The 27,791-nt window shown below is 40.5% G+C and overlaps 1 protein-coding gene across 1 annotated transcript; it reads left to right on the top strand.

Annotated features, from left to right (window-relative positions):
• The first annotated feature begins 10,914 nt into the window (after positions 1-10,914).
• LOC142841195 (G-protein coupled receptor 83-like) lies at positions 10,915-19,686 on the top strand. The gene is made up of 5 exons (XM_075957992.1): positions 10,915-12,176; positions 12,785-12,910; positions 13,999-14,132; positions 14,500-15,185; positions 15,780-19,686. The coding sequence occupies exons 1-4, from the start codon at positions 11,721-11,723 to the stop codon at positions 15,146-15,148; spliced, it is 1,365 nt and encodes a 454-aa protein (XP_075814107.1). The 5' UTR covers positions 10,915-11,720; the 3' UTR covers positions 15,149-15,185; positions 15,780-19,686.
• The last annotated feature ends 8,105 nt before the right edge of the window (positions 19,687-27,791 follow it).

Genomic DNA, 27,791 nt, shown 5'->3' with positions numbered 1-27,791 from the left:
TATTTTCTTCTCATCACCAACTTTCTAGTAAACCAGGGAAGGCCTTGTTAGCTCATCAAGTATGAATGGGACCAGCAGACTGTATAAAAGGGAGATGAGACATGCTCCAGGGAAGTTATTGTAGTCATGCAAAGGAACTTTGTCAACCCATACTCTTCATATAAAATCTATGGATTTAAAGTCAGCACAGTGAGTGAAATCTGGTAAAATACTTGTTGTTGTTCCTGTATGCACTTTTTATTTCAAGTGAATGCAATATAAGTCTGAGAGAGTCAAGGAATACGAAGAGACGGAAGTACAAGAATAAGGAAGACCCCGATTCTGATCTCTATGATCTATAGCTTTATTAATAGAGATAGCATACAAAATATGACCAATATAAGCCACAAGTAATGAATAGAGGCTCGTGTGGTTTGACACGCCTCTTGAGATAGGTAACAGAAGAGTACTCTCCAATTACATACTTAACCCAGTGTCTAGGACGGTTTCATTGCAGTTATTGAAGTGATCCAAGCAATAAGTCACCCATGAAATCTGTGATGTTCAATTAATACTTTTCTTCACAGGTAAGAAAAAGAACTCAATTTGCAGTTATACGCGGTGACCGGATGAAGCCTGGGTAAGCAATAAAAGATCCTCTATTTTCTAGAGACTTGATTATTTTGTATGTGACATGTCCTCATTCTAACACTGATTCTTAGAATCCAGAGTTTTCCATTGTCTACTCGTTTTTAATATAGCAATTTTTACTTAAATGTGAGAGCAAAAATTAATAAATGGAACCTGTGGAAACTGAGAAGCTTCTGTAAAACAAAGGACGTCATCAACAAGACAAAATGGGAGCCTACAAAATGGGAAAAGATCTTCACCAACCCCCACATCAGACAGAGGACTGATATCAAAAATGTACAAAAAACTCAAGAAAATGGTCATCAAAAGAACAAATAATCTAACCTGGCAGTGGTGGCACACACTTTTAATCCCAGCACTCAAGAGGCAGAGGCAGGCGGATCTCTGTGAGTTCAAGGCCAGCCTGGTCTACAAGAGCTAGTTCTTGGACAGGCCAAAACAAAACAAGTAATCCAATAAAAATTGGGGTACAGACTTAAACAGAGAACTCTGACAGAAGATTCTAAAATGGCTGAAAGACATTTAAGGAAATGCTTAACATCCTTAGCCATCAGAAAAATGCAAATCAAAACAACTCTGAGATTCCATTTTACACCTGTCAGAATGGCCAAGATAAAAAACACTGAGGACTGTCTATGCTGGAGAGGATGTGAGGTAAAGGCAACACTCCTGCATTGCTGGTGGGAGTGCAAACTGGTACAGCCCCCCTGGAAATCAGTATGACAATTTCTCAGAAAATCAGAAAACAACTTTCCTTAAGACCCAGTAACACCACTTTTGGGTACATATCCAAAGGATTCTCGATCATACCACAAGCACATGTGCTCAACTATGTTCATAGCAACATTATCTGTCATAGCCAAAACCTGGAAACAACCTAAATGTCCCTTGACCAAAAAATGGATAAAGAGGACGTGGCACATTTACACAATGGAGTACTACACAGCAGAAAAAAATAATGACATCTTGAAATTTTCAGGCAAGTGGATGGTTCTAAAAAAACATATTGACTGAAGTAACCCAGAACCAAAAAGGAAAATATAATATATACTCACTCATAAGTGTCTTTTAGACATAAAGAAAAAAACCCCAAATCCGAATTTACAATCCTAGAGAACCTAGACAACAAAAAGGACCCTAAGAGAGACATACATGGATCTAATCTACATGGGTAATAGAAAAAAGACAAGATCTCCTGAGTAAATTGGAAGTGTGGGGATCATGGGAGAGGGTAGAAAAGGAGGGGAGAAGAGAGGAGAGCACAGAAAAGTATATAGCTCAATAAAAACAATAAAAAACAAGAAAAATAAAATAAATGAGAGCTAAAAAAATACAATGAATTTTTTTCTTCCCTGTCACTTCCATTTTACTACTCCCATGTCCACTCACCTCCCCAAATGTATATCTTTCTCTTCTTTAACCATTATTGTCAAATGTAGATATAAATGAATCCACATATATCTATATAGCCTATTGGGTTGGTTCAGCGTTTCTAGAATATGTATGTTTCTAGAATTGTTCATTTGGGTATTGGAAAACCAATCAAGGGGCTCATCCATAACAAAGATAAATTCTGTTTTTAGGAGCTAATGCTTCTATCTCTTCACACAGGCATAGGGGCTCCATGAAACTTCTTCCATCTACACTGGATGCCAATTGTGTGGAATGGTTCAAGTCTTGTTTAGGGGACCATGTTGTTGAGATGTTGTGGATATACTTTTATCATCTTTTGCCCACCAAGTAAGAACAATTGAGCTATTCCTATTTTTCAGTTTATGGCAAGATTTCTGATGCTAGAATTTATCACATCATTCTCCAAGTGTTTTAAAATCATTGGAAAATAATTTCTGAACTCAAAAGTTCAAGTATTTATGATAAGGGCATGCGAACCCGATAGGGATGGTTCAAGAATCCAGAGAAAGCCATGTAGTAAATACATGTGTTAAAATACTTTATTGTTAAGCAGTGTTTGCTGATATTTAAGCATTTGCATGTGTCAGATCTTTCATATGAGGGCAGAAACACAGAAATTACTATGCTTATTTTACTGCTGTGGAACCAAGGCTCAGTGACGCTTGGTGACATTTCTCAATTTTTACAAGATGAAAGGAGCTGAAAGGAAACCAAAACTCCTGGTCTCATGGCGGCAGTGACTAATGTTCTTTTCATTAAACAAAGAAACATCAAGATCAGCTGTGTGAAAGAGGGAGGGGGAGTGTTTCCAATTTGAATAAATTTGGTAAACATTGCCTTTTCAAAATGCAGAAATATAAAACAATAATAATTTGCTTAAATCTCCATTTATCAGCTAAAGGAAGATGATGGGCAGATGGCTGTTTGGTGATCTCTTGTGAGAAGAATATGAATTATGTCTTTAAAGATATTTGGAATAATATGCTTTCAATGAGAGAAGCTCCCAGCCAAGCACACTGCCTTCTCCAGACAGCATTTTTGGATGCTTCCTGAATCTATAACTACTGTTTTTCAGCCTAATTTCCCTCACTTGTCTTGGTGGACAGTGTCTTACCTCCAATGTGAAAGACCAGTGTCACCAGCAGGGATTGAATCTTACCAGCATACACAATCAGCCTATACAGACAGCGTGGCTTGTTTATCTCCTCAAACTTTCAGCCCTTGCCTGTATGTCAGTTGGCTGAACTAGGGAGAAACGTGCTGTAGCATTACAGAAGCTAGTCAGGAGGGATTTTAGGAGACTGCATTAAAAATAAATAACAATAAATGTGGATAAAAGATAAGATAAACGAAGCAAAAATAAACAAGTGACTACGTGAATAGATACATGACACATTCATACACTGGAACTTCACTTTCCTTGTCAATGAAATGGGTCTAAATCCATGTAGCTGCAAGATTCTGGTTCTCATTAGATGATGCAAGGCAAAGAGGGTACCTAAAATGTTATTTATATAAGTTGGTGTTGGGGAGATGGCTCAGTCGTCAAAGTATTTGCTGCATAAGCATGAGGAACTGAGTTTGATCCTCAAAGTCCACATAAAAGTCCAGTGTTGTGATGTATACCTTAATCCAAGTGCTGGAAAGGCAGATATCTGGGGCTTGTCCGGTAGTCTAACCACTAAGCTCCATGTTCAGAGTAAAAGTTTTTATGTTAGTAAGAGATGGTTAATAGAATCCTTTTCTTTCTTTGAAGATGAGAAGAACTCTGATAGTACCTTTTACTTGCTTTTTTGCTTTTTATTTTCATCCTAATGCTGGCCTTTTATTTCCTGTTTCTTAAACACTTCAAATTTGTTCTCAAGTCAGGGCCTCTTCAGTTGTTTTTCCTGCTACCGGGATACCAACCACTTACCTTTTATTTTTGCTTGATTGAATCCTAATTTTTTCTACGTATCAGTCCTCATATTGCCTTCCCAGAGTGGCGTAACTCATCAAGTCCAATGAGTCACATACACCTCAGCCACTTTCTTTATATGACTCATATTTTCTTCATAGCATTTTCTATAAAAATATTTAGTTTACTTGTTCACTAACCTGTTGTTAATTTCCCCCATGGGAATGAAAAGTCCATAATGATAGTGATTTTGTCCATCTTGTTCAATACAAAAATGTTTGAATATTGTTTATAAGAAACAGTTTAATGGAAAGTTTGGCAAGTAGAGTATGGTTCATTGCTAAGCTGGAAGGAGGCAAATTGCTAAATGCTACGGTCTTATCCTTGTGTGCTTGTACTTTTGCCTTCCTATGTCTTCTAGTCAAAATTGCTGTGTTTGTAAGGTACATCTAAGAATTGCCTTCCCCATCTCTGGCACGTTTAGAAATTGAAAGAAGAAAAGATTTGATGCATTTTTGAATGTGTATATACTGCCCTAGGTAGCATTAACTTACTTTATAGCCTAGGATTATATGAGAAAGGAATTTCAGTTGAGGGATTGCCCAGATCATATTGCTCTATGGGCATTTCTATGAGGAATTGTTTTGTTAATTTCGTGTAGGAGAGCCTGCCCACCATGAGTAGCACTATTCTCTGGGAAGGTGGTCATTGACTATATAACAAACCTAGCTGAGCATGAGCCTAGGAGTAAGCCAGCAAGCAGCATTCTTCTGATAGCTTTTGTTCTGAGTACCTGCTGTCAAGGATGAGCTGTGTAACCTGTAAACTGAAGTACAATCTTTCCTTCTCTAAGAAGGCCAGACAGGGCTACATAACCACCCTAGACTAATTTTGATTACCCTCAGGTTAGACAAAGCACCATTCAGAAGTCACTGTTCACAACTCTCAACTGTGAAAAGACAAAGTTAATAAGACACCGTTGTCGGAACCAAAAGAGATGGGAGGATTCTTTAGATGGCTCTCAGGAACTTCCAGACTTTGAGATTCTGAAATTAGTGAGACAAATAAAAGCCATAACTCACATTCTCATTTAAGATATATTTACTAGTAGTCTCGTGTATGCCAAACAAAGATCACACAAGACCAACCAGCTTGTTTCAGGCAGGAAGAAGTGATAGGAAACAATGAAACAGAACCCATAGTCACAAGCACAGTAAATGAGGAGATTTGAATGCAGGGAAAAGTGTTGGAGCAGACAGTACTTGGGGTCTTAGGTTCTAGTGATGACTCATCCTTCTATATATTGGCTTTAGTGTCCCTTTATGTAAGAAGGTGGTCTTTTGTCCTTTATGTGACCCATTGCTTTTTAATTTTATCATTTAAATGTTATGTGAATACAAGCACAATCACCTGAATAAAAATTTTCTGACTTTTAGTTTTCTGGCAATGAATAATTGAAGGGGAGGAATAGTGCATGAAATTGGCTGGGGCCTCAGCTTCCTTAGCGATAGATACTTGAAGGTGGGAGACTTGAATCACAGTGGGATTCTTAACAATGTATTAAGGGCTTCTCCAAAGCCCTATTAAAAAGCTCTGCACTCTTTCCTGACACCCCCCCCCCACACACAGACACACACAGACATACACACACACACACACACACGCATTAGAGTCACTGACTATTTAAAACCTGTATAGAAGCTTTGGACTAAGTTTCAAACCCTTAAATTTGAGATGGTGTAGCATCTGGACAGAACATTCTAGCCAGCGACCTTCCCCTGGCCTGTTCTGGCACAGTGCTTACAGTGAGAACTACTTACGCGAACAAAGAGCCTGAAGGAAGTGTACTCGTCCTGTCTCCACACCTTTTATAAGATCAGATCGCTTTGCCCTTTTCCTTTCCTGCCTTTCTTTCTGTCGTCACCGAAATATCTCTGAGAAGAAAGCCCAGGAAAACCTATGTCTTTTCCAAATAGACACTTGATGCTGCCTACATTGATTTCTGTCCACTTCATTTTTTTTTTCTGTCTCGGGTATTAGAGATATTTTTTCTTTCTTTATGTTTTTTATGTTACAAGGAGCTGTCTTCCTAATAATTATGAACAGATGAGACTCCAAATAAATATGAAGAGAGTCTTGAAATGCCTAAAGTATTGCATGAGGAAGCGATTAAACTGATTATGTGTGGACCCAGGGAGACAAAGTAGGGTCATAGGCCGGAAATCTCTGTAAAGGTCTTGGCTTAGTGGAGCTCTAAACCATCTCAAGTTTCACTAGAAAAATAGATATAGGGTGCTAGTTTGTTGTTCTATGGCGAGTGAAAGCTGAGTCTGGATGACATTTTGAAAAAGCAATGCCTTTCCTAGGTTCTGTGATGTTATAACTAATAATTACGGGAATCTTTAACTCAGGAATCCTCTTTTAGCTGTCTGATTGAGTTCATATCATCTTCAACAGTTGCTAGCAGAAAAACCAGCATCGTCATTTAAAATGATATCACAATAGGCTTTTCCTTTGACTATTCACCTCTTCCTGTCAATGATTCTTCCATTGGACATTTTTTTAAGCCTGTCAGATTTGCTAGGGCTGAATATGCTCCTAACCACATTGACCAAAACTTCATTTAGCTTTCTGTGATCTGTTGGACAGAATAGTATTTGGCTATACTTTTTGATTATCAAACTTGGAGATAATAGGTTTTGTTGCAAAGACAGTCTTTGTACTTGAAAATTAGGTATGAATCATCAAGGACTGTTTTTGAGAAGAGCAAAGAGAATGAAATCCAGCACAAAGGAGGAAATACGGGATCAAATCAGGATCTGGCTCTGAATTTCTCCATGAGAGCAGGTGAAGCAGCAAAGGGTGCTAACTACCCCAGGAAGAGTTTCTGGCCATGATAATGCAGGCTTGTGAGCCCTAAACAAAATCCAAAGAGGTGGTTGGTTTTGTGATTTTACTAGTTTTCAGCATCTCCCCATAGAAGAGGGACCAATTCAGTGGGAAATCAGTTTTGGGAAATGTTTGAAGTTAGGAAGGGATAGACCATCACAGGTTAGCATGGCCACAGCTAATGGGAGGCAGATATTAGGTAAAGACATTTGGATGAAGGGAAGTTAAGTTTTCAACAGGATAACTCAAACAGAGAAAGACAGGGGGGAAAACACAGCAAGGAGAAAGGGGAGCGCCAAGGAATTATTTGCATCAGAATTTGCCCCTTTGTCCATGAACTTCTTGTCTTAGAAAGATCAAGCAGGTGTCAGAATCAATGGCAAACTTGGTAGATCTTCCTGGTTCAATGGCCTTTTAGTTTGAAAGGCGAATGTCACTAAAGATTTCGTGAGTGTTGAAGTCGACCAAAGCAGGTGTCACATTTTTCTTTTCCTTGTCAGTATTCAGGCTAGAAGTGGGGCATAAAATATCCATGAGAAAATTGTTTTCCAATGTGGACTTGGGAAGCAAGGTATTACTGACACCAGTGGTTTAGTAAAAGATGTGTTTTGTTCTTGTTACTGGTGATTTAGTTTGGTTAATCATTTTGTTCATATTTAAGACTCAAAAAAAAAACCAACCCAGAAGCTGTAATCTTAAGAAGAGAGAATGGTCGTTGTGAAGCACAAGTGGTCTATACTGAGACACAGGCGTACAGTTAGACCAACTTCGAGCTGCTTGGCCAGTGATGAGATTACTTGTGGTTAAGCATTGGAATGAATTTCACAGATTCCAAATGAGATAAATCTGGCCTGTATTTTCTATAGATAGGACCAATCAAAGTGTTGTGTGAGAACATTTGGTTTGGATACTATGGCTCAGTGTGAAGACCTGGAGAGAAGGTTGAACACATCTGACAATTGCAGAAATCCTTCTTAACATAAATGTCTAATTTTGTGAAAGAATAGAAAAAAAAGCAATGCAAAGGGAGAACAATGTGCGTCTGCAAGATGCATGCATAACTTGGAAGTAGTACATAAAGAGAAGTGCTTATTCTGGCTCTTACTGTACAAAGCATCCTTCCTTCTTGCTCCAGCCATGCCATATAATGATTTTCTTCAACTTGCAACTACACTGTCTCCATGAAGATACTCATAAAACATTGCAGTAATAGATAAATGCATAGAAACAAGAAAGGCTAAACTTTTGATTCAAAACATTTATTTTTGTTACCTGGAGCAAACCAGAAGCATTTCCTCTCTCTATCTTATACCTAATTTGGGGGCTGAAGTTTAATCTCTCTCCTTTTTCTGCCTGTCTCTGTCCTTTGGGTTATTCAAACTCCAGATCAAGTGCTAGTTTATCTGCAAAGCTTTCTCAGATCACATCTTGTACTATTTGTTCCTTTATCACTGACTGTCTGCACATCTTATGCTTGCCTCAATTAAGTATTTCCTGAGTATGGGTTCCTCTCTTTAGTGCGATGTTCTGCTTCTTAGAAATAGACACTATGATGAACTCTTTTTTAATCCTTTATTCCTTCTTCCATTGATAGACTGGGAACATAAATGGCTTACTGACCCCAGGCATTCCTCTGATTACTGACTGTTGTAATCCCCTTTGCAAAGTCTCAGATAGCTGATGGGTAGATATTGAAGACTTGAGGGCCAAGAAGATACCATATGTACATCAAGACATGAAATGAGGAAAAAGAGATACAGTGGTGGTTTCAAAGAGAAATAAGCCAAATTCACAAAGAAAAGTATTGTACCCTGTTTGGTGGCACATGTTTGTAATCCCAGAACTCAGGAGGCTGAGGCAGAAGAATCAGAAGTTTAAGGTTAGCCTTGCCAACATGGCAAGATGCTGCCTTATTGGGCTGACGAGGGAGGGGGACTTGATTGGGGGAGAGGGAGGAAATGGGAGGCGGAGGCGGGGAAGAGACGGAAATCTTTAATAAATAAATAAATAAATAAATAAATAACAAAAACCCAACAAAACAAAAAGACAAATATTTTATTTATAAATTAGACATAAAAGTGATAAAAGCAAAAAGGGGATTGTGTGGAAAAAGAAGGAAGACAGGTGGGTCCCATGGAGAACAATAACGGATATTAGACAATAGCGGATAAAAATGATTTATACACACGTATATCATTTTCTTACTGAACCCCAAGATTTAAGCAATTAATACAGGGTAATAAAAATGTATCCAAGTTTTAAGATGTGTGATAATGTCACTGTGATACAACACACATAATGTCTGTCTTTGCAGAATTCACTACTAGCAGTGTTGTGTGGATCTTACATTTGTATGAGAAGAGAGTCTTCCCAAAACTTTTTTGAGTGCTCCAGAGCCTCTGGCTCAAAGAGCATGACAACTAGGTTTTAAAGAAATGATTATTAAAAAAAGGGTGAGTATGGAATGAACATTAGACCTAGAAGGAAGTGGGGGGGTGAATAGAATCAAAATATAATATGAAATTCTCAAATAATTAACTGTATGCAAAATAATAATAGGCATTATCTTATATATAATATTATACTAACTATGTAGAAAGGGGCTGGAAGGAGCTGGTAGATCAGCAGTCTGGGTCTCCATATCAGAACCCTGATATTTACTCTCTTGCATTTTAGTTAGATTTTAGAAGTTTCATCTTAACCCATCATCTTCATAATATCGTAAGCTCTTTGGGGTCCTGAAAGTCAGGTTAGCATTGAGTTGATGTGTCTTGACAAACTTCTCATAAAACTACTGCAAAGAGATCGGTCTAAAGTCCCTGACATAGTGCCTTCTCTAGGATGGGTCCCTGTGACAGAATTACGATTTACTTTACGTGTCTCATCTTCGTGAGTCACCAAACAAAACACAAACTGTTTTTCTCTGATCTGCTACTCAGTATTAGCCCATCCTCCACCATCTCCCCAACAGCCACAACAAACCAGGAATATTGCAACACCCTCAGATCTGCCTCCAACCTTTCTTACTTTCTTAATGTATAATCAGCAAGATGTGTTCAGTGCAAACACCCAAAAGTTTGCTTATCTGCATCGTGGCTCCTTTGTGATCTTTGATGGACAATGATGATGGTGATAGTTCTAAATTGATTCCTGCTTATTTCTTAATCAGTAATTATTGGCATTTTTGAGATCAGGTGTCTTCTTTTTTAATTCCTCCGGGAGAATAGATATGTAGTCTCTGGGCTGTAAAGGGTGGCTAGGAAGTCAGGAGTCTGGCTGTAACAAACACCAGGATTTCTTAAACGGAGTGCTCCTTACTGCACAGCAGAAGTATCTGAATGCCTGTTCTCATTTTTAATTTTGGTGCTTAAAGTATTCCCCCCTGACTTTCTATAACTGATCTATTCCAGTTTTTCTACTTATCAATTGCTGAGAGAGGGGTGGCAGATGATAAGTAAATGGCACGCTCGAAAAGACCAGAATCTTCTCCATCCTTTTAAGGAGGTAACTTCGTTGTTCTGGTTGTGACTTTAACACCTCTGGAATGGAGATGTTGCTAAAAATTTCCAAGGGAATGGCTGGTCTGGGGTCACCAGTCCTAGAGTGTTTTCCACTGCCACCCTCAATAAGGAGGCTACAGCTCCCTCTCCCTGCCGGTTAGATTTTTGCATCATTGATATGCAGAAGCTTCGCAAATCCTAAATCTTCCTAAGGGACGAACCGAACCGTTTAGAAAGCTGACTAATCTGACACAGTCTAGCTTCCGAAAGAGTCACTTTCTAGGGGGCAGATGATAGTACCCTTTTTCCAGAGGCCAGGGGCACAGTTCCCTTGTCAGTGGCATGCAGTTTTGTGGCTAGACATAGCAGAACATCGTGTTGAGCCCACTCCCAGGTGACTCTTTCTTGCTTCTCATAAGTTAAACTTCCCTCCTGACTCGGCAGTTGCACCCTGCCTCGTTCATTCTCTCTGTGAAAGCCCCACATCTGGGCAAATCTTTCATATCGACCACTCTCCCCAGGCATCTGACTGGCATGCTGGTCCAGATGCGACTGCAGTCTCCACAGCCTCCGTTCAGTACCTGTGTCACAGCCAGCCGGTGCCTAGAGCGATGATGCAGAAAAAGAAACAGAAAGCAAGGAAAAGTCAGCAGATGCTGGATTCAAATTATAGGCAGGGCGATGTTAAAAAGAAGAACCCATTAACAATAAATCCAGGTTCCTAACTGCAGGATTAGAAAAGGGAGAGCTAAGAAGAGCAGCGAAAGGAGGGGCTTGAAACAGGAGCGACAAAGACTTTGTCAGCCTCTCAGACTCCCCAGCCCAGAAGGACAGGGCGGGGGTTGAGTCGCGGCTCCCCATTGGCTCCAGCGCGGGCCCCTGGACTTCTATAAAGGGCCGCTGCAGAGCAGTCTCTGCACGGGCTTGGAGCTGGAGTGGCATTGCCTGACTCCGCCCTGCCCACAGCGCCAGCCGGCCTTGGACAGAAAGACTGATGACTGACTGAAGGAAACAGAGATTGGGTAGGAATAATCAATGGCAGCATGGAAGAGGATCTGTGCTTGAGGGAAGCCTGACGCCATCTCCAGTTTGGAGCAGGTGCTGTGGGCACTATCCAGGAAGAGCGTTTGCAGACAGCCTGTCCTGTGTTCAGCTGCCCAGCTCTGCGCACTTGCCCACCCTGAGCAGGTCCAGTCTTTTTTCCTGGTTCCTGGTATTTCTCCCCTCTCCCTGCTCCAGACACCTTGGAGAACACTTTATCAGCTCAGAGCTCCAGGGCACTGAATAGATTGCCTGCCTGTCTGTCCACAGCCTCAACTTGCCCTCTTCCTTCTTTGAGAGGCTCCTGGGCAAATAGCTTAGGGACCTCACGGTCCACTAAAGGCACTGGGATGGAGAAAAAGCCAACCACAGAAATGCCCCAAGAGGCTTTCCAGAGCCCTGGCACCACGAGCATCTTCGGGGAAGAGCTGACTCCAGAAGCCCTGAGTGTACCTTTTGGTTTTGATGACTTGATCACATCCACTACTTCCCAGGTACTCCAGGCTGTGTCCAATGTTGCATCTGTGTTTGGGCATGGACAGTCCAAGACTCCAGAACACATGACGGGAGACCTGGCCGACACGTCAGGTCCCCTAGATGTGGAAATTGTGTCCGAGGATAATCGATTGGAGTTCTGGTTAGTGGTAGGGTACACCATAGTGGTCTTTGCCTCCATCATAGGCAACTGGGTCTTCAACTATATAATTTTGAAGTACAACAGTGTCCATACTGCCTCCGGCCTCCTCGCTGTCAACATTTCTGTGACCAACATGATGCTTGCTCTTCTCAGCTCTCCCTTCACCATGGTAAGCTGGGGTACTGAGGAGGGTAACCGGGGGAGTGGGGCAAGAACTGAAGTCAAACTTGGTGCTTGCAACAGTCGGTGCTGTGTGGTCAGAGGGAGGGAGAGTTAGAAAGGGCTGGCTTGGTTTGGAGAACATTTTTAGAGGAAATAGAACAAAAACTGAGAAACATTGAAAAGGGCTTGGAAATGTGTTAGGCTAGTTGTTGTGTCGCCAAATTAATCCCTTGCTGTGGTAGAGGCTGAGAGAGTATTGGGCTGCCCAGGGAGGCAGTGGAACCTGTTGCTAGTGAGTTTTGGACTAATGTATGAATTCAAGTTTTGTCATAAAGATTAACCCTGCTTCTCCACCTTTCAAATGTTGTGCATGAACTTGAATGTAGTTAACAGGTTTTGTGATTTAGTGTCCCTCCATGTCTTCAAGCCGGAATGTTGTGTGGGAGAAAATGAGATGGGCATGAGAACTGGAGTGTAAAAATATTCCTTTGTTTGTTGGGAGAATGACAGTAGCATTTTGGTGAGAAAGGAGACTTTTATTTGCGTCTTGGGGCTTTGGAGAGGGATGGACACAGGGCTGAGTTCCTATGCGTCATCAAACCATTTTTCCTACAGGTGCGCTATATGTGTTATGCTCTGGTGTTTGGAAAGATGACCTGCCACCTCAGTCGCTTTGCCCAATACTCATGTGCCTATGTGACTGTGCTGAGTATGGTAGCTATTTCCCTGGATCGGCATCGGGTATGTGCCTCCCACATATCTTGCCTAAGATATCCTCCTAGATGAATGGAGAAAAGTGAGGTCACAAGAAATCTACAAAGTTTTCCAAGTTCTTAAGTTCATATATGCAAATGTTTATGTGTAATATGTTTATGTGTAGTAATGTTTATGGTGATATTGAAAGATGTAAAATACAAAACTTCACCAAATTAATCCTAAAAAAAATGCTACCATCTTTTCTGTGGTGCTATGGGAATAGAGATGTGGCAATAAACACATGATACATGTTCTTTTGGGAAATCTTTCCTGTTTGCTGCATTGCAGGACTGGCTAAAGGAAGCAAGAGGGCATGGATAAGTGAATGTAGATGTAGTAGTATTAGACCTGTCTGAGAGTTTAGTAAGGAAGGTGGGAATGAAGTCTGAGAGGAAGGATGGGGGGGGAAGTGGCTGATGAATAGAGATGAGTAAAGAGGTAGGAGGAAGATTGAAGTCAATTAAAAGGAAGAGAGGCAAGGGAGAAGAAGCTGTGGTCATAGCATAGTTAATCATTAAGGAGGGAGACAGAAAATGAGTGGCGGGGAAAGACCAAAGGAATGAATGGTATGTGATTAGATCCAGTTAAAAAGCTATCTGGAAAAAAGATGAGAGATAGTCAGGAACATAGAGCAAAGGAGAGAGGATTGGGAAAAAAGTGACTATGAAGGAATCAAGATGGGAGGGGATGAGAGGGGATGGGAGGGCATGAGAAAAGCCATGGAGTAAGCCAGGTAGAAGGGTAGATGAAGGAATATGTAGGATACTGTCATACCCGTTAGAAGGTAAAGAAAAAAATAAGTCACGCTACTGGACATCTGTTTCCTTTCTCCACAGAACTGCAGACAGAGAAAGAGGAGTTTTGAAGTCAGTTCACTTGAATTCCTGATTTCTTGAAACATAGCAGTGCTGTAATTTCATGAGCAAAATGCCACATACATGTCAAATGAACTAGTACATAAAGCACATTACCCCTACATACTAAGTCTTTGTACCCTTTTATCGGAATAGCAGCTTATTGATGTCTAACTTTAATTTGAGTTGTTAAGCTGGATGGGGTCCTTTTTCCCCCAGGTGATGCTACATCCTTTGAAGGCCCAGATCACTCCCATGCAAGCCAATATTTGCATCATTGTCATCTGGATTGTGAGCACCTGTGCTGCACTGCCACATGCTGTTTACCAGAAGCTTCACCAGGTGGAATTTGGGTAAGAGCAACATGGGATAAGAGGAATGCTGTTATACTAGCAGCCTGGAAGCCATAAGGAACGATTTAGCAAATAGGAGCTAGAATAACACATTTCAAAACATAGGTGGAAAAATAAAATTCTTCTAAACTGTTATTTGTCATTATTTCCCGAAAACTCTCAAGACAGTGGGCTATAATTTCCATCCTTGGGGCCATGGCTTTCCTATAGGTACATGAGAAGCCTGGGTCAGTTGAATCCTAGCTCTCCTGGTTTTATGCTCAATGCAGACACAACACAAACAGTAAATACATCTCAACCTTAAGACCTAATTGCCTTAAGGAAAAGACTAAATCATTGGTTTTGTTTTCTCTCTCTCATAACCTAGAAACACAACTGAGGAAAGTGCCTGCCTCCCCAGTTTCCCATATACTTCAAAATCCACGTGGGTGTACCTTGACCTAGGCACCTTTATGGTCTTCTTTATGTTGCCTTTGCTGGTCTTGGCGGGTGTCTATGGTCATGCGGCCAAAAAGCTGTGGATCCATGATCCTGTTGATGACATCAATATCCGCACTTACATCTGTCAGCGTGGGAAGAAGAAGCAGACCCTAAAGATGCTGATGTTGGTGGTGTTTCTCTATGCGATCAGTTGGCTCCCCCTCAATGTGTACCTGGTGCTGCTAGCCAGTGAAGCCATCTCAAGCCACAATAGTCTCTATTTTGTCCTCCACTTGCTAGCAATTAGCAGCTCCTGCTACAACCCCTACATCTATTGCTGGCTCAGTGATAGCTTCCGTATTGAAGTGCGAAAGGTCATCATGGAAATCCAGAAGAAGCTGCTAGATAAAATCAGACGCCTTAGGGGAGAGCATCGCCGACTGCGCTCTGCGTCTCGTGCCCATCCCCTTGATCCTGAAGATTCCAATCCAGGAGTGCCCATATTCCCACGATTCAAAGATTTTGATGAGCTGCCAAGTCCCCCTCCTTCCCCAGCAGTGCACATCTCCTTTATCCACGCAGTGCCTCAACTTTAAGCTGCCCAGACCGCGACTGACTATCAAAATATCTGAGGTATGATAGGATCAAAATAATTAGAATTTATTATTGTTTTTGAGTATCACCCATATATTGTACTTGTGTACAGATAGTGCAGGCCTCGGGAGATCTGTGAGCTCCTATATATTATTATTTATATTTTATTTAGATGCACACAAGACGGATTTCATTACTATGTTTCCATGGAAATGCTAGGAGACTAAGGTATCATTTCTGAAATTTCACAGGATGCTCTGGGAACTTGAAGCACCTTATAAGTGCAAGCTCTTGGTCGTCTCTTCTCTTCTGTGGTAGTGAGGATAGGAAACGTTACAGATGCCCAGGAACAGATGAGGCAGGAAATAACTCTGATTACACCCCATGTAATCAGAGTTATTTCCTCAGGTTGCTGTACAACAATTTGGTGACAGCTTCTCTCTGAATGCAGAAAAATTGAAGTGCCCAAGTTCACACTTCAAAATCCCAAACCTCCTCCGTGTTTCTGACTATACATTTAGTTTCATACGTTGTTTCATGTAAATTTGTACTCTCTACTTTTGTCTTTCTTTTTCTGGAAAAAGAGAAAATATAATGTGCTTACTGTTGTTTTAATTATCCCCATCTCTTTAGCTTATGGACAATTTCAACTCAGCAGAAGAGAGGAGAAGGAAGAAGTGATACCTCATCCTGTCACTGCCATTCTTCTGGAGACAATGTTATTAAGGTCCTCTGGACAGCATTCATGGATGCAAGTGTCAAGATGATACCAGGATGAGAATTGGACTTGTGATCCTCCTCATTTTCCTCTCTTCTTCTTTGCCTCCTCCTCAGTATTCTCGTTCTCCCTCTAGCCTCTCCCCATCTCCTTCCTAGCCTTTGTCCGTTTCCTCCCCCTTGCTTCTGTTCCACCTTCTACTCATCCTTTTCCTCTTTCACTTCATCCTCTTCTTCCATTTCTTTCTCCACTACTATCTTTCTTCCTGTTTTAAAAATCTCCTTAACAATGAATGACAAGTTATCTGTCTGAGATATCTCTTGGTTGGTAAGGTATCTACAAGTTTTTAGGATCAAAAAATCAGGTAATGATTCAGTTTCCAACTATTCAGTTTTCACATAGTGAAAAGATGTGGTGGCTTTGGAGGTCCAGAACTTCAAATGTTTCTGGTAAATTACCATACTTGCCATAGTGTTGTGTCCCTTTTAAGATCAAGCATAAATTGGGAGAAAGACCTAATTGAAGTTTAAACTCAGTTTCATTCCAATGTCTTTTTCTTCTTCCTTTTTATCCTTTGAATTTAATCCATTGATCCTGACCTATCATTAATACCCCAATTGTAAAAACAATGAACTTATATTACTGAAGTACAGGTATACATATTTGGAGTACCTTTAGGGTGAAACATGACCTTATCTTCTATTGTGACCAATATAAACTGCCAACCTACCTGTGATCTTTAGGCTTCAGCTGTTTTGGTGATTAGTAGTCTTTGTGAGTAGTGAGCTCGCTTGTGTATTTTCCAACATGCCATGTAAATAATTCTGATTATCTTAAGGACAGATATGTGTATTTCCTTTTCATTCGTATTTGATAGAATAGATGTTTCCTAAGACTGACTGCAAGCAAAGTCGAATTTTGCTTGAGTACTGCATGAGTCTTAGAAGGATTTTACCTGGCTCTGGTAGCCACCTTCTTCTCCTATTCAGACTTAGGAGAATTTTGGGTAAAAGGGCTATTCTTGTAATTAAAATGAACCTTGTGCTTTGTGCTTTAACTTAATGTTCTATCCTTCCCCATCTCTGTATGTAGAATCACACATTCTTTCACTTTCCAGTAAGGTTTGGACATTGGAATGCTCCAGGTAATCCAGCTTCAAGGTTTGTTGCCGACTTGGCTAGAAACTCGACAGACTCAGAACTTTAAACAACAGCTTTGGTGGTGTATGGATGTTTGAAGAATTGGGCAGACGAATAGTTTCAACTTCACGCGGGCCTTTGTTTAGATGTTTTTCCACAGCACAGAATCTGAATTCGGTACCCAGCCAAGTCTGAGGGCGCTACAGTTGTAAGAAGTTTCTGGCTGAAGGGCTTATTTGGTGGGAACATCGTTCTAAAGAGCTCTAGATTTTAAGCTCTAACCCATGTGCAGCCATTTAGCTCTGTGGGTTCGGGCATGGTGCTAAAGAACTGTGGTCACAGGTTTCTAAACCCCATGTGTGTCTTTTTCCATAGATTGCATCACTCACCCTAGCCAATCTTTTTTGTACAAAGGTTATTTAGAAGCTACCAAGAAGGTAGCAGCAAAACTGATGTGTAAATATTTCAACACCTGTTTTCTCGTCTGGAGACAACAGTTGCTATCCTTTACTGGCTGGGTGTTAGCTGTGTCACATTACTCAAAAGACATCATTTTTCATATGTACAAATGAACAAAGAGAGTGTACCAGAAGTGGCAGACAAGAGAAACTGCTAGATTCCCTCCTTCGACAAATTCAAAGGCAGACATTTCATGTTTTAAATGCCAAGAAACTGTATCTTGGTACAAATTAGGATATTTGCAGACATGCTTCGATGAGCGTAAGCTCTGCATGTAGCCTGTTTGATATTCAACCTTAACAGGACAGTTTGGAGCGGGGGAATTCCTCTATTGGCACAGATATCTGGGATGCTGGTAATCATGTTTTGGTCACTGTATATGTGACATGCACATTCTTTCTCATGTGTTTTGATCTGACAGTCCCTTTCACTATAAATCCCTGTGTATCTTGTAAGTTATCTTTCCCCAGTGTCACACAAGGTTCTACAAATGTATATACATATATATATAGCCGGGCGATGGTGGCGCACGCCTTTAATCCCAGCACTCGGGAGGCAGAGGCAGGCGGATCTCTGTGAGTTTGAGGCCAGCCTGGTCTACAGAGCTAGTTTCAGGACAGACTCCAAAACCACAGAGAAACCCTGTCTCGAAAAAACAAAAAAACAAAAAAAACAAAAAAAAAACCAAAAAAAACCCAAAAAAACCAAAAAAAATATACTAATCTAAATATTTAGCTACATACACCAACACAGTATAGTATATTAGGTCACATAAGCTTTCGCAACTTTGTTGTTTCTGAAGACTTTCAACATCTCCAGACGCTGAAGCAAAGATTCACAGATGAAAACACTGATGTCATCTGGTATACATTAGGAAAGAAAGAAAATATACCTGGCATAAACAATATGAGAGTAAAAATGATGTTGTTTATTCTAATACTTCTTATTCACAGACTTCTATGTGTCTATTTCAAACTTACTTCCCTTATATTAGTAATAGTAATATCATGTATGTGATTATGACTTTATATTATAATTCTCAAAATAAGATCTTATGATAGTTATTAATAAGTGTTCATTTTCAAGATTTTACAACATATTGAAAAATTAAAAATTTCTGGGGTATTCTATAAAGTTTCAACACTTTAGAGGAAGCTCAACACTAAAGGAAAGAAGAGCCTGATCTGGCTGCTCAAGGAGCACATGGAGGAAACGGTGTAGATTAGCCTGGTGAAATTTGCCTGACATAATATAGTCAGGCCTGAGTAAAAGTGTCTGTGCTCAGATTTATGTAAATGGATTTATGTTAATTGGATTGTTGAAATGTAGCATCTGGAATGAATTCCTGCTCTTTTGTGGTGAGACCTCCTGGAAATAAAGTTTACCAGTATATTTTTATAGAAAGACCTTAGAAGGCAACAGGTAGAGAGATACTGTGCCTCATGGCTTTTGATTTAATAGGATCTTGTAAGTAGCAACTCTGACTACTGTACTTGTAATTTTAGACTGGGCTGTAAATGCTTTTGTACCTGCAACGTAACTCAAAGGAAAGTCTGTTGTAGAAATACCCCAGAATAAAATTATTTAAATAAAAAATAGAATAAAAAAGCATCTTTAAATTTAGAGTCTATATAGTAGTTAGTGAAATTTTATCCATTACCTGCCTGTGCAGTCCTCCTCCCCGTGGAATGGAACTGAACTTGCTGATACCCTAATGCTTTCAGCTTTTCAGCTTTCCTCACAAATTCTGTGGAAGTATGGAATATATCCTAGGCACGTGTACATAGGCACATCAAACACTTGCTGCTTGATTCAAACCTACTAGTGATATGGACTGTGTGGAACCGAAGCCTTCTGGGAGAAAGACTGACACCGTCATATTCTACTCACATGAAAAAGGAATAAAGCTCCCTGAAGTGATATTGATGAATTACCCCTTCACAAAGGGAAAGAAAGAAATCTTACCATTTTACAACAGGAGAATGAACATTATTCCTCCCAATATGCTTGTTACTTGTTTACCTGTAACCGTTGCTTTAAATATTATCTACGATTGTTGTTATTTCTCTCTGCTCTAATTTAGTGTGTGACTATGTATTCTATATCAAAGAGAGGAGGGGCCAAAGGGAAAGGGGATAGTGTGGTTACAGGGGTATGGAAATTGTAGTAGATTAGTACATATATATTTACATAAATATAATAAATAAAGCTATTCATTCAAAGCACTCCTGATCTCTTCTTGTAGCTCTAATATGAAAAGGGAAAAGGATGGGGGGAGGCAGTTGGGTTGGTGGGTATTTGTGATTCACAGCGGCTCATTAGCTAAAGTCAACATTTAAACCCAAGGTTCAAATCAGGAGCAGAAGGAGACGGAGCACGAGCAAGGAACTCAGGACCGCGAGGGGTGCACCCACACACTGAGACAATGGGGATGTTCTATCGGGAACTCACCAAGGCCAGCTGGCCTGGGTCTGAAAAAGCATGGGATAAATTTGGACTAGCTGAACATATCGGACAATGAGAAAGAATGGGAACTCAAGAACAATCGCAGTGGGTTTTGATCCTACTGCACGTACTGGCTTTGGGGGAGCCTAGGCAGTTTGGATGCTCACCTTATGAGACCTGGATAGAGGTGGGCGGTCCTTGGGCTTCCCACAGGTCAGGGAACCCTGATTGCTCTTTGAGCAGATGAAGGAAGGTGACTTGATCTGGGGAGGGGGAGGGAAATGGGAGGCGGTGGCGGGGAGGAGGCAGAAATCCTTAATAAATAAATAAATTAAAAAAATAAACCTTTCCACGTAATCAACACATAGGCATTAAAGTATAAGGGGATGGGGTGAGCGTATAACATAAAAGCAAATCCTTTTATGTTTTCTATGGAAAAGTTTTGGGGTGAACAAAGGTTAGAATACTCAACAGAGGGAAGATGCCTTACTTGGTAAAGTTAAATTCAGAATTTGAGAAGTTTATTATTCCTCTAAATCTGTGGTTCTGAACATGTGGGTTACGACCCCTTTAGGGTTAAAATGACCCTTTCATAGGAGTTGCATATCAGATATCCTGTATATAAAATATTTACATTGAGATTCACAAGAGTAGCAAAATTACACTATGGAGTACCAATGAATATAATTTTATGGTTGGGGTTACCTCAACAAGAGGAGCTGTCTTAGAGGGTCACAGCATCAGGAGGGTTGAGAAGGAGGCATCACTGCAACTCATCATATTAGCTCTTAGAGATGCTCATATAGTCTCCTGTAGGCTTAAATCCTTTAATAGTTAGTAGGCGTATATGAAGGTTTAGCATTTCTCAGATACATTAAAGGAGAACAACTAGAGAATAAACTCATTAGACCCCCAAACCGTAAACACATTTTAACAAATGCCAAGGTCTTAACGTTTTTTTGACTTCTGCCAAATTCTATCCCCACGACTATAAATTCGGTTTATTTTCTTCACATAATGACTTTTTAGATACCTGTTTGTTTTCTAAAGACAGAAAGAATGAAAGAGGGAGGGAGGGAGGGAGGGAGGGAGGAAGGAAGGAAGGAAGGAAGGAAGGAGGGAAGGAAGGAGGGAAGGAAGGAAGGAAGGAAGGAAGGAAGGAAGGAAAGAAGGACATGGATTTTTGTGGATGGGGATGTGGAGAGGACCTGGGAGGAGTTGAGAGGATGGAAATATAATCAGAATATGTAATATAAAAATATGTTTCAGTAAAAATATTTGAGATGATAAGATTTTTTAAAGGTTATGTTTTATTTCAGTCCCTGTGTTTGTGTCTGTGGGTGTGTGCAGGTGAATGTAGTGCCGGGGGAGGGCAGAAGAAAGTGCTGGATAGGTAGCTGCGAGCTGCCTGACATGGGTGCAGGCAAGAAAACTTGAGTCATTTGTAAGTGGAGCTGAGCCATCTCTCCAGTTTCATGGTGGTTAATTTTAAATGTCTATTTCCTGAAAGCCGGAATCACCTGGGAAGACAACCTGAATAAGGAAATATCTAGATGAAGTTGCCCTATGGCAGATTGCCTTGCTTGGTAATAGGGGTGAGAAGAGCCACACTGAATGGGGGCATTACCAGTTTACGGTCTGGGCCTGGAACTGTATAAGAGAGAAGAAAGCTAGCTGAGCATTAGCAGCAAGCAACAGGCAGCTTGACTGTATTTGTTTTTCTCTGCTCTTGACAGTGAATGCGCTGTGACCTGCTGTCTCAAGATTCTGCCTTTATGACCTCCAGCAGCAATGGACTGTAACCTTGAATTTTAAGCCCAATTAACTTTTCCCTACCCTGTGTTGCTTTTTGTCAGGATATTTTATCACCGGAACACAATTAAAACTAGAACTGATTAATAACTTCAAAGTTTAAATCTAGTTCCACTTACGTAGCTTTACCAGCATTCCCCAATCCCCAAGCCTCTGTCTCTCTGCCTTGTTTTTGCTTGACTATTTTCAGCCACTATTTGGTAAAATAAACTTATAAAGAAAGTACCGTTTATAAAAAATAAAGCTTATAGTTTTAAATGCCTGAATTTTCAAATGGTATAGTGTAGATGCCAGCAAGGATCCCAGCTATGGGAGGGTAGAGTGGATAAAAATGATTACATTTCAATCAAGGAAGTAGAGAGTGGGAGAGACACCCATTCCTTTAACAAGCAGTCTCTGGCAAGAACTACAGTTAGATCACAGGAGAGCTAACTTAACTTAAGTCTTTCTAAAGCCATGATGCCAATAGGACCTTGAAGGCTTTCATTAGGCCCTAACACTTAAGTATGACTTTACCTGGGTCCCACTTTTTAAATACCCTAAATTTTGGGAACTCTTGAGAGTTACCCTAACCAATTTGAAGCTGTCAGCATATTGAATTTTTGTTTATGCCTATACTAATACACCTGCTATTCAAGCCAAACTATTTAATATGTTTAGGATTCTAATAACCCTACTTTCATAGTCTCCTTTTTTTAAAAATCTTTTTTTAAAATCTTTTCTTTATTGAGAAAAGGAGAAAAAAAAACAAGTTTCCACTTCCTCCCAGCCTCCCATTTCCCTCCCCCTCCTCCCACCCTTCTTCCCCTCCCCCCACTCCTTTCCCCCTCCCTCTCCAGTCCAAAGAGCAGTCAGGGTTCCCTGCCCTGTGGTAAGTCCTAGGTCCTCCCCTCCGTCCATATCTAGGAAGGTGAACATCCAAACTGGCTAGGCTCCCACAAAGCCAGCACATTACGTAGGAACAAAACCCCTTGCCACTGTCCTTGGCGTCTCATCAGCTCTCATTGTTTGCCATGTTCAGAGAGTCCAGTTTTATCCCATGCTTTTTCAGTCACAGTCCAGCTGGCCTTGACGAGCTCCCAATAGATCAGCTCCACTGTCTCCGTGGGTGGGTGCACCCCTCGTGGTCCCGACTTCTTTGCTCATGTTCTTTCTCCTTCTGCTCCTCATTGGGACCTTGGGAGCTCAGTCCAGTGCTCCAGTGTTGGTCTCTGTCTCTATCTCCATCCATCACCAGATGAAGGTTCTATGATGATATGCAAGATATTCGTCAGCATTGCTATAGGATAGGGTCATTTCAGGTTCCCTATCCCCAGCTGCCCAAGGAATTAACTGGGGACCTCGGCTTGGGCACCTGGGAGCCACTCTAGGTTCAAGTCTCTTGCCAACCCTAGTCTCCTTAAGCAGAGCTTCTTAAACATTTCTCACTCATGAGAACTTTTCACCGGAGCAATTTTTACACAACCTTGACTATATAGGTACACAAAAGAAGCATACAAATCAGATTTTCCTGATGAAAATTATGCATGTGTTTGCATTTGAACTACATTTTTGCTGTTGCACTTTCAGAAACTTCAGTGTTACCAATCCCTCCCCCCAAACCCATCATTTAGCTTGTGGGAATATGTGGGGTCACCACCTAGTTTAGGATATTCTGATTTTGACTCCAGCCTGGAAAGCAAGCAAGCTAATTTCAGATATTCACTTCTTCCTCTGCTCCTCCAAATCCCATGCCCTGTCTTATTGCAGCTCTGCATTTCCTTCTCCCCCTTCCCTGTCTCCAGAGGATCACGCAGATCTTCTGCTTCAAACTTCCCATCCCTGACTCCTCACTTTATCCCAGACTCTTACTCCAACAGACAATCCCTGGGAACTCACAGGCTACTCAGGTCAGATAAGCAGGTAGCCTAAGTATGGATCTTCACCACTCCTGCCCCTCCACCAAATCCAATCCTCCAGTCTAGCCCCATCTCTATAGCAAACCACCTACTGCAGTTTCCCCCTTCTTTCTGCCCAGCAGGTCACACCGACTTTCTCCTTTAACCTTCCTACCTGGCCCTCCTGCTATTCTAACCCTCAACTCAAACAGGGCATCCCCTGGGAACCCACGTGAGAGAGAAACAAGTAGGCCAGCAAAGCACGTAGGGAAACTTCATATCATTTATTTATTTATTTATTTATTTATTTATTTATTTATTTATTAAGAATTTACACCTCCTCCCCTCCTCCCATTTCCCTCCCACTTCCCTTTCCCCCTCCCTCTCCAGTCCTAAAAGAAGTCAGGGTGCCCTGCCCTGTGGGAAGTCAAAGGTCCTCCCCCCTCCATCCAGGTCTAGGAAGGTGACCATCCAAACAGGCTAGGCTCCCACAAAGCCAGTACATGTGGTAGAATCAAAACCCAGTGCCATTGTTCTTGGCTTCTCAGTCAGCCCTCATTATCAGCCATATTCAGAGAGTCTGGTTTGTTCACATGCTTGTTCAGTCCCAGTCCAGCCTGCCTTGGTGAGCTCCCATTGGATCAGTCCCACTGTCTCAATGGGTGGACGCACCCCTCCTGGTCCTGACTTCCTTGCTCATGTTCTCCCTTCTTCTGCTCTTCATTTGGACCTTGGGAGCTCAGTCCAGTGCTCCAATGTGGGTCTCCGTCTCTATCTCCATCTATCGCCAGATGAAGGTTCTATGGTGATATGCAAGATATTCATCAGTGTGGCTATGTGATACGGCCAGTTCAGGCACCCTCTCCTCTGCTGCCCAAGGAACAAGCTGGGGGACATATTGGACACCTGGGAACCCCTCTAGAGATAACCCAGACCCAAAAAGATGAATATGGTATGTACTCACTCATAAGTGGATTCTAGCCATAAATAAAAGACATTGAGCCTATAATTCGTGATCCTAGAGAAGCTAAATAAGAAGGTGTACCCAAAGAAAAATATAAAGTTATCCTCCTGGATATTGGAAGTAGACAAGATTGCCAAGCAAAAGTTGGGAGCACAGGAGTGGGGGTGGGGTAGGGTAAGAGGAGTTGGAGAGAGATAAGGGAGAAGGGGAGAATTGGTGAGAGCTTGGGAGAATGGGATGGTTGAGATGGAGGAAGCGTGGATATGGGAGCAGGGAAGTAAATATCTTAATTAAAGGAGCCATGTTAGGGTTGGTAAGGGAAACTTCTTATCTTTACTTTCCCTTTTCTCCTCTATATCTGATCCCCTGTCTCAATTTCAACTCTGTAGCAAATCACCTGCTGCTGCCTCCCTTTTCTCTAGATACACATTCCCAGGGTATTAAACAGATACTGGTGGAACACCCTGTTTTCCTCCATCCTGCGGACTCCTTTGGTACCCACCTCCTATTCCATCCCTATTGCTAAGTTTCATATCCTAATACCTAGGAACAGATTTTACCTTGAAGCCCCAATGAATACACCTATCAGAATCTCAGAAAAATTTAATACCAGGAGCCACCTAGCCATCACACCTTCCTAAGAACCAGAAAGGGCAACAGAAATAAAGGAACAAAACACCCACCAACAAAGACAAGATATTAGTACCTAAAATTATAATCTTCTAAAACCCAGGTGCCTAGAAGACAGAGTAAAGCATAATCAATAACAGCCAGTCAAAAACAAATATTTGTTTCTACTAGAACCTGGCGAACCTACTACAGTTGGCCCTAGAATTGCAAGATAGCTGAAACACAAGAAAAAGACCTTAAAATAGCCTTTAAGAATATGACAGAGGTCCTTAAATAAGACATTAATAAATACGTTCTAAACAAACAAACAGTGGAAGGAAATAATTGAAACAGTCCAAGACTTGAAAGTGGAAATAGAATCAATAAAGAAAACCCAAACTGAGTAAAATCTGAAAATTAAAAAATTTAGGAACTCAGAGGCAGGCATTACCAACAAAATATAAGAGATGGATGGATCTTAGGCATTGAAGACACTATAGAAGAACTGGATACATTTGTCAAAAATGTTAAATTTTAAAATTTTCTGGCATAAAATATCCAGGAAATCTGGACATTATGAAAAGATGAAATCTGAGAAGATTAGGAATAGAATAAGCATGAGAAACCCAGGTCAAAACACAGAAAATATTTTCAACAAAGTCATAGAAGAAAACTTTTCTTATCTAAAGAAGGAGATGCCTAGCAACATAGAAGAAGCATACAGAATACCAAATAGACTGGACCAGAAAAGCAAGTTCTCCGGGCACATAATAATCAAAACAATAAATATACAGAACAAAGAAAGAATATTAAAAGCTGCAAAGGAAAGTCTCCAAATAACATATAAAGACAGACAGACATATTAGATTACACCAGAATTCTTGGAGATTCTAAAATACAAAAGAACTTGAACAAATCTTCTTCGGTTTCTAAGAGACCATATGTACCAGTCCAGATTACTATATCTAACAAAACTTTCAATCATTATAGATGGAGAATATAATACATCCCATGATAAAAACAACTTGATTCAATATCTATCTACAAATTCAGTGCCACAGAAGACACTAGAAGGGAAACTCCAACTTAAAGAGGTTAAGCGGTTAAGCACTCCCAAGAAAACACAAGGAATAAATAATCCTACACCAGAAAATTAAGAGGATAAACATGCATGAGTGTGAGGGGACACACACACACACACACATACATGCATGCATGCACACACAGACACACACACACTGCACAAGAAGAAAATAACAGGAACTGACACACACGACTCATTAATCTCTCTCTACATCAGTGATTTTAATTCTCTAGTATAACGACTCAGAGTAACAGACTGGATTCAGAAACAGAATTTACCTTTTTGCATCATCCAAGCAAACACCTCAGTGTAAAAAGAAGGGAAAATCTATTTCAAGTAAAACAGACATAAGAAGCAATCTGGTGTAGACATTTGAGTATCTTACAAAATAAATTTCAAGCCAAAACTAATCAGAGGAAATAGAAAAGGATACTTCATATTCAACAAACAAACAAAAAATCCAGCAAAAGGACATTGCAATTTGTAACATCTATGCCCAAAATACAAGGCATTCATGTTTTACACAAGTGTAAAAGAAACACTACTACAGCTTAAATCACACATTGAAACCTCATACATTGCTGGTGGTGACTTCAATACCATATTCTTGCCAATAGACAGTCCCTCAGACAAAAATTAAAGCAGAGAAATTCTGGGTCCAATTGAAATAATAAACAAACAGGTCCTAACACTTATTTACGAACATTTCACTCAAATACAGATTCTTTTCAGCATCCCATGGGACATTCTCCAAGATTGGCCACATACTCAGACACAAAACAAATCTCAGGGATACAAGAAAAGAAAAATAAAACCCTGCATGTTATCTGCCCACCACAGTTTAAATCTGGATATCAACAAGAACAACAGAAAACTTAGAAACTCAAACAAACAAAAGAAAAAAAAACAACAATCCTCAAGATCTAGCTACAAAATTCTTTGGCATATACCCAAAAGTGGCTTCATCATGCCACAGAGACAGCTCAATTTTGTTCACTGATACTCTATTCATAAAAGCCCAAAATTAGAAAGAATTTAGATGCCCCTCAACAGAAGAATGGATAAAGAAAATGTGCTACACAATCAAGTATTACTTATCCATTAAAAAAATAAAATCATAAAATTTTCAGGTAAGTTGGTGGAACTAGGGAAAAAAAATCATCTTGAATGAAGTAATCCAGACACAGAAAGACAAATAAGGTATGCATTCACTTATATGTTGATATTATCAGTTGAGTCAAGTATAACCAAGCTACAATCTGTAGAATCACAGAGGGTAGGTATAGAGTAAGGGAGTAGTGGAGTCAGATAGGTGTTCTAGGATAGGGAAATAGAAGAGATAGTTATGGATGGAGAGAAGGAACTGAAACAGGAGCATCAAGTGGGAAGGTGGAGAAGATATGGTGATGAAGGAGAAAATTTGGGGAGAGACAGCTAAAATTAACAGTCATTTGAGGGACTGTATGGAAACCCAATACATTAAACTTTCTAACACATATATGGAGTATATCTAAATGAAACTGCCAAAAAATTTGGAA

The sequence above is a fragment of the Microtus pennsylvanicus genome, chromosome X (assembly GCF_037038515.1).
Source record: "Microtus pennsylvanicus isolate mMicPen1 chromosome X, mMicPen1.hap1, whole genome shotgun sequence".
Taxonomy (NCBI): Eukaryota; Metazoa; Chordata; class Mammalia; order Rodentia; family Cricetidae; genus Microtus; species Microtus pennsylvanicus.
This window is presented reverse-complemented; position numbering and strand designations above follow the sequence as displayed.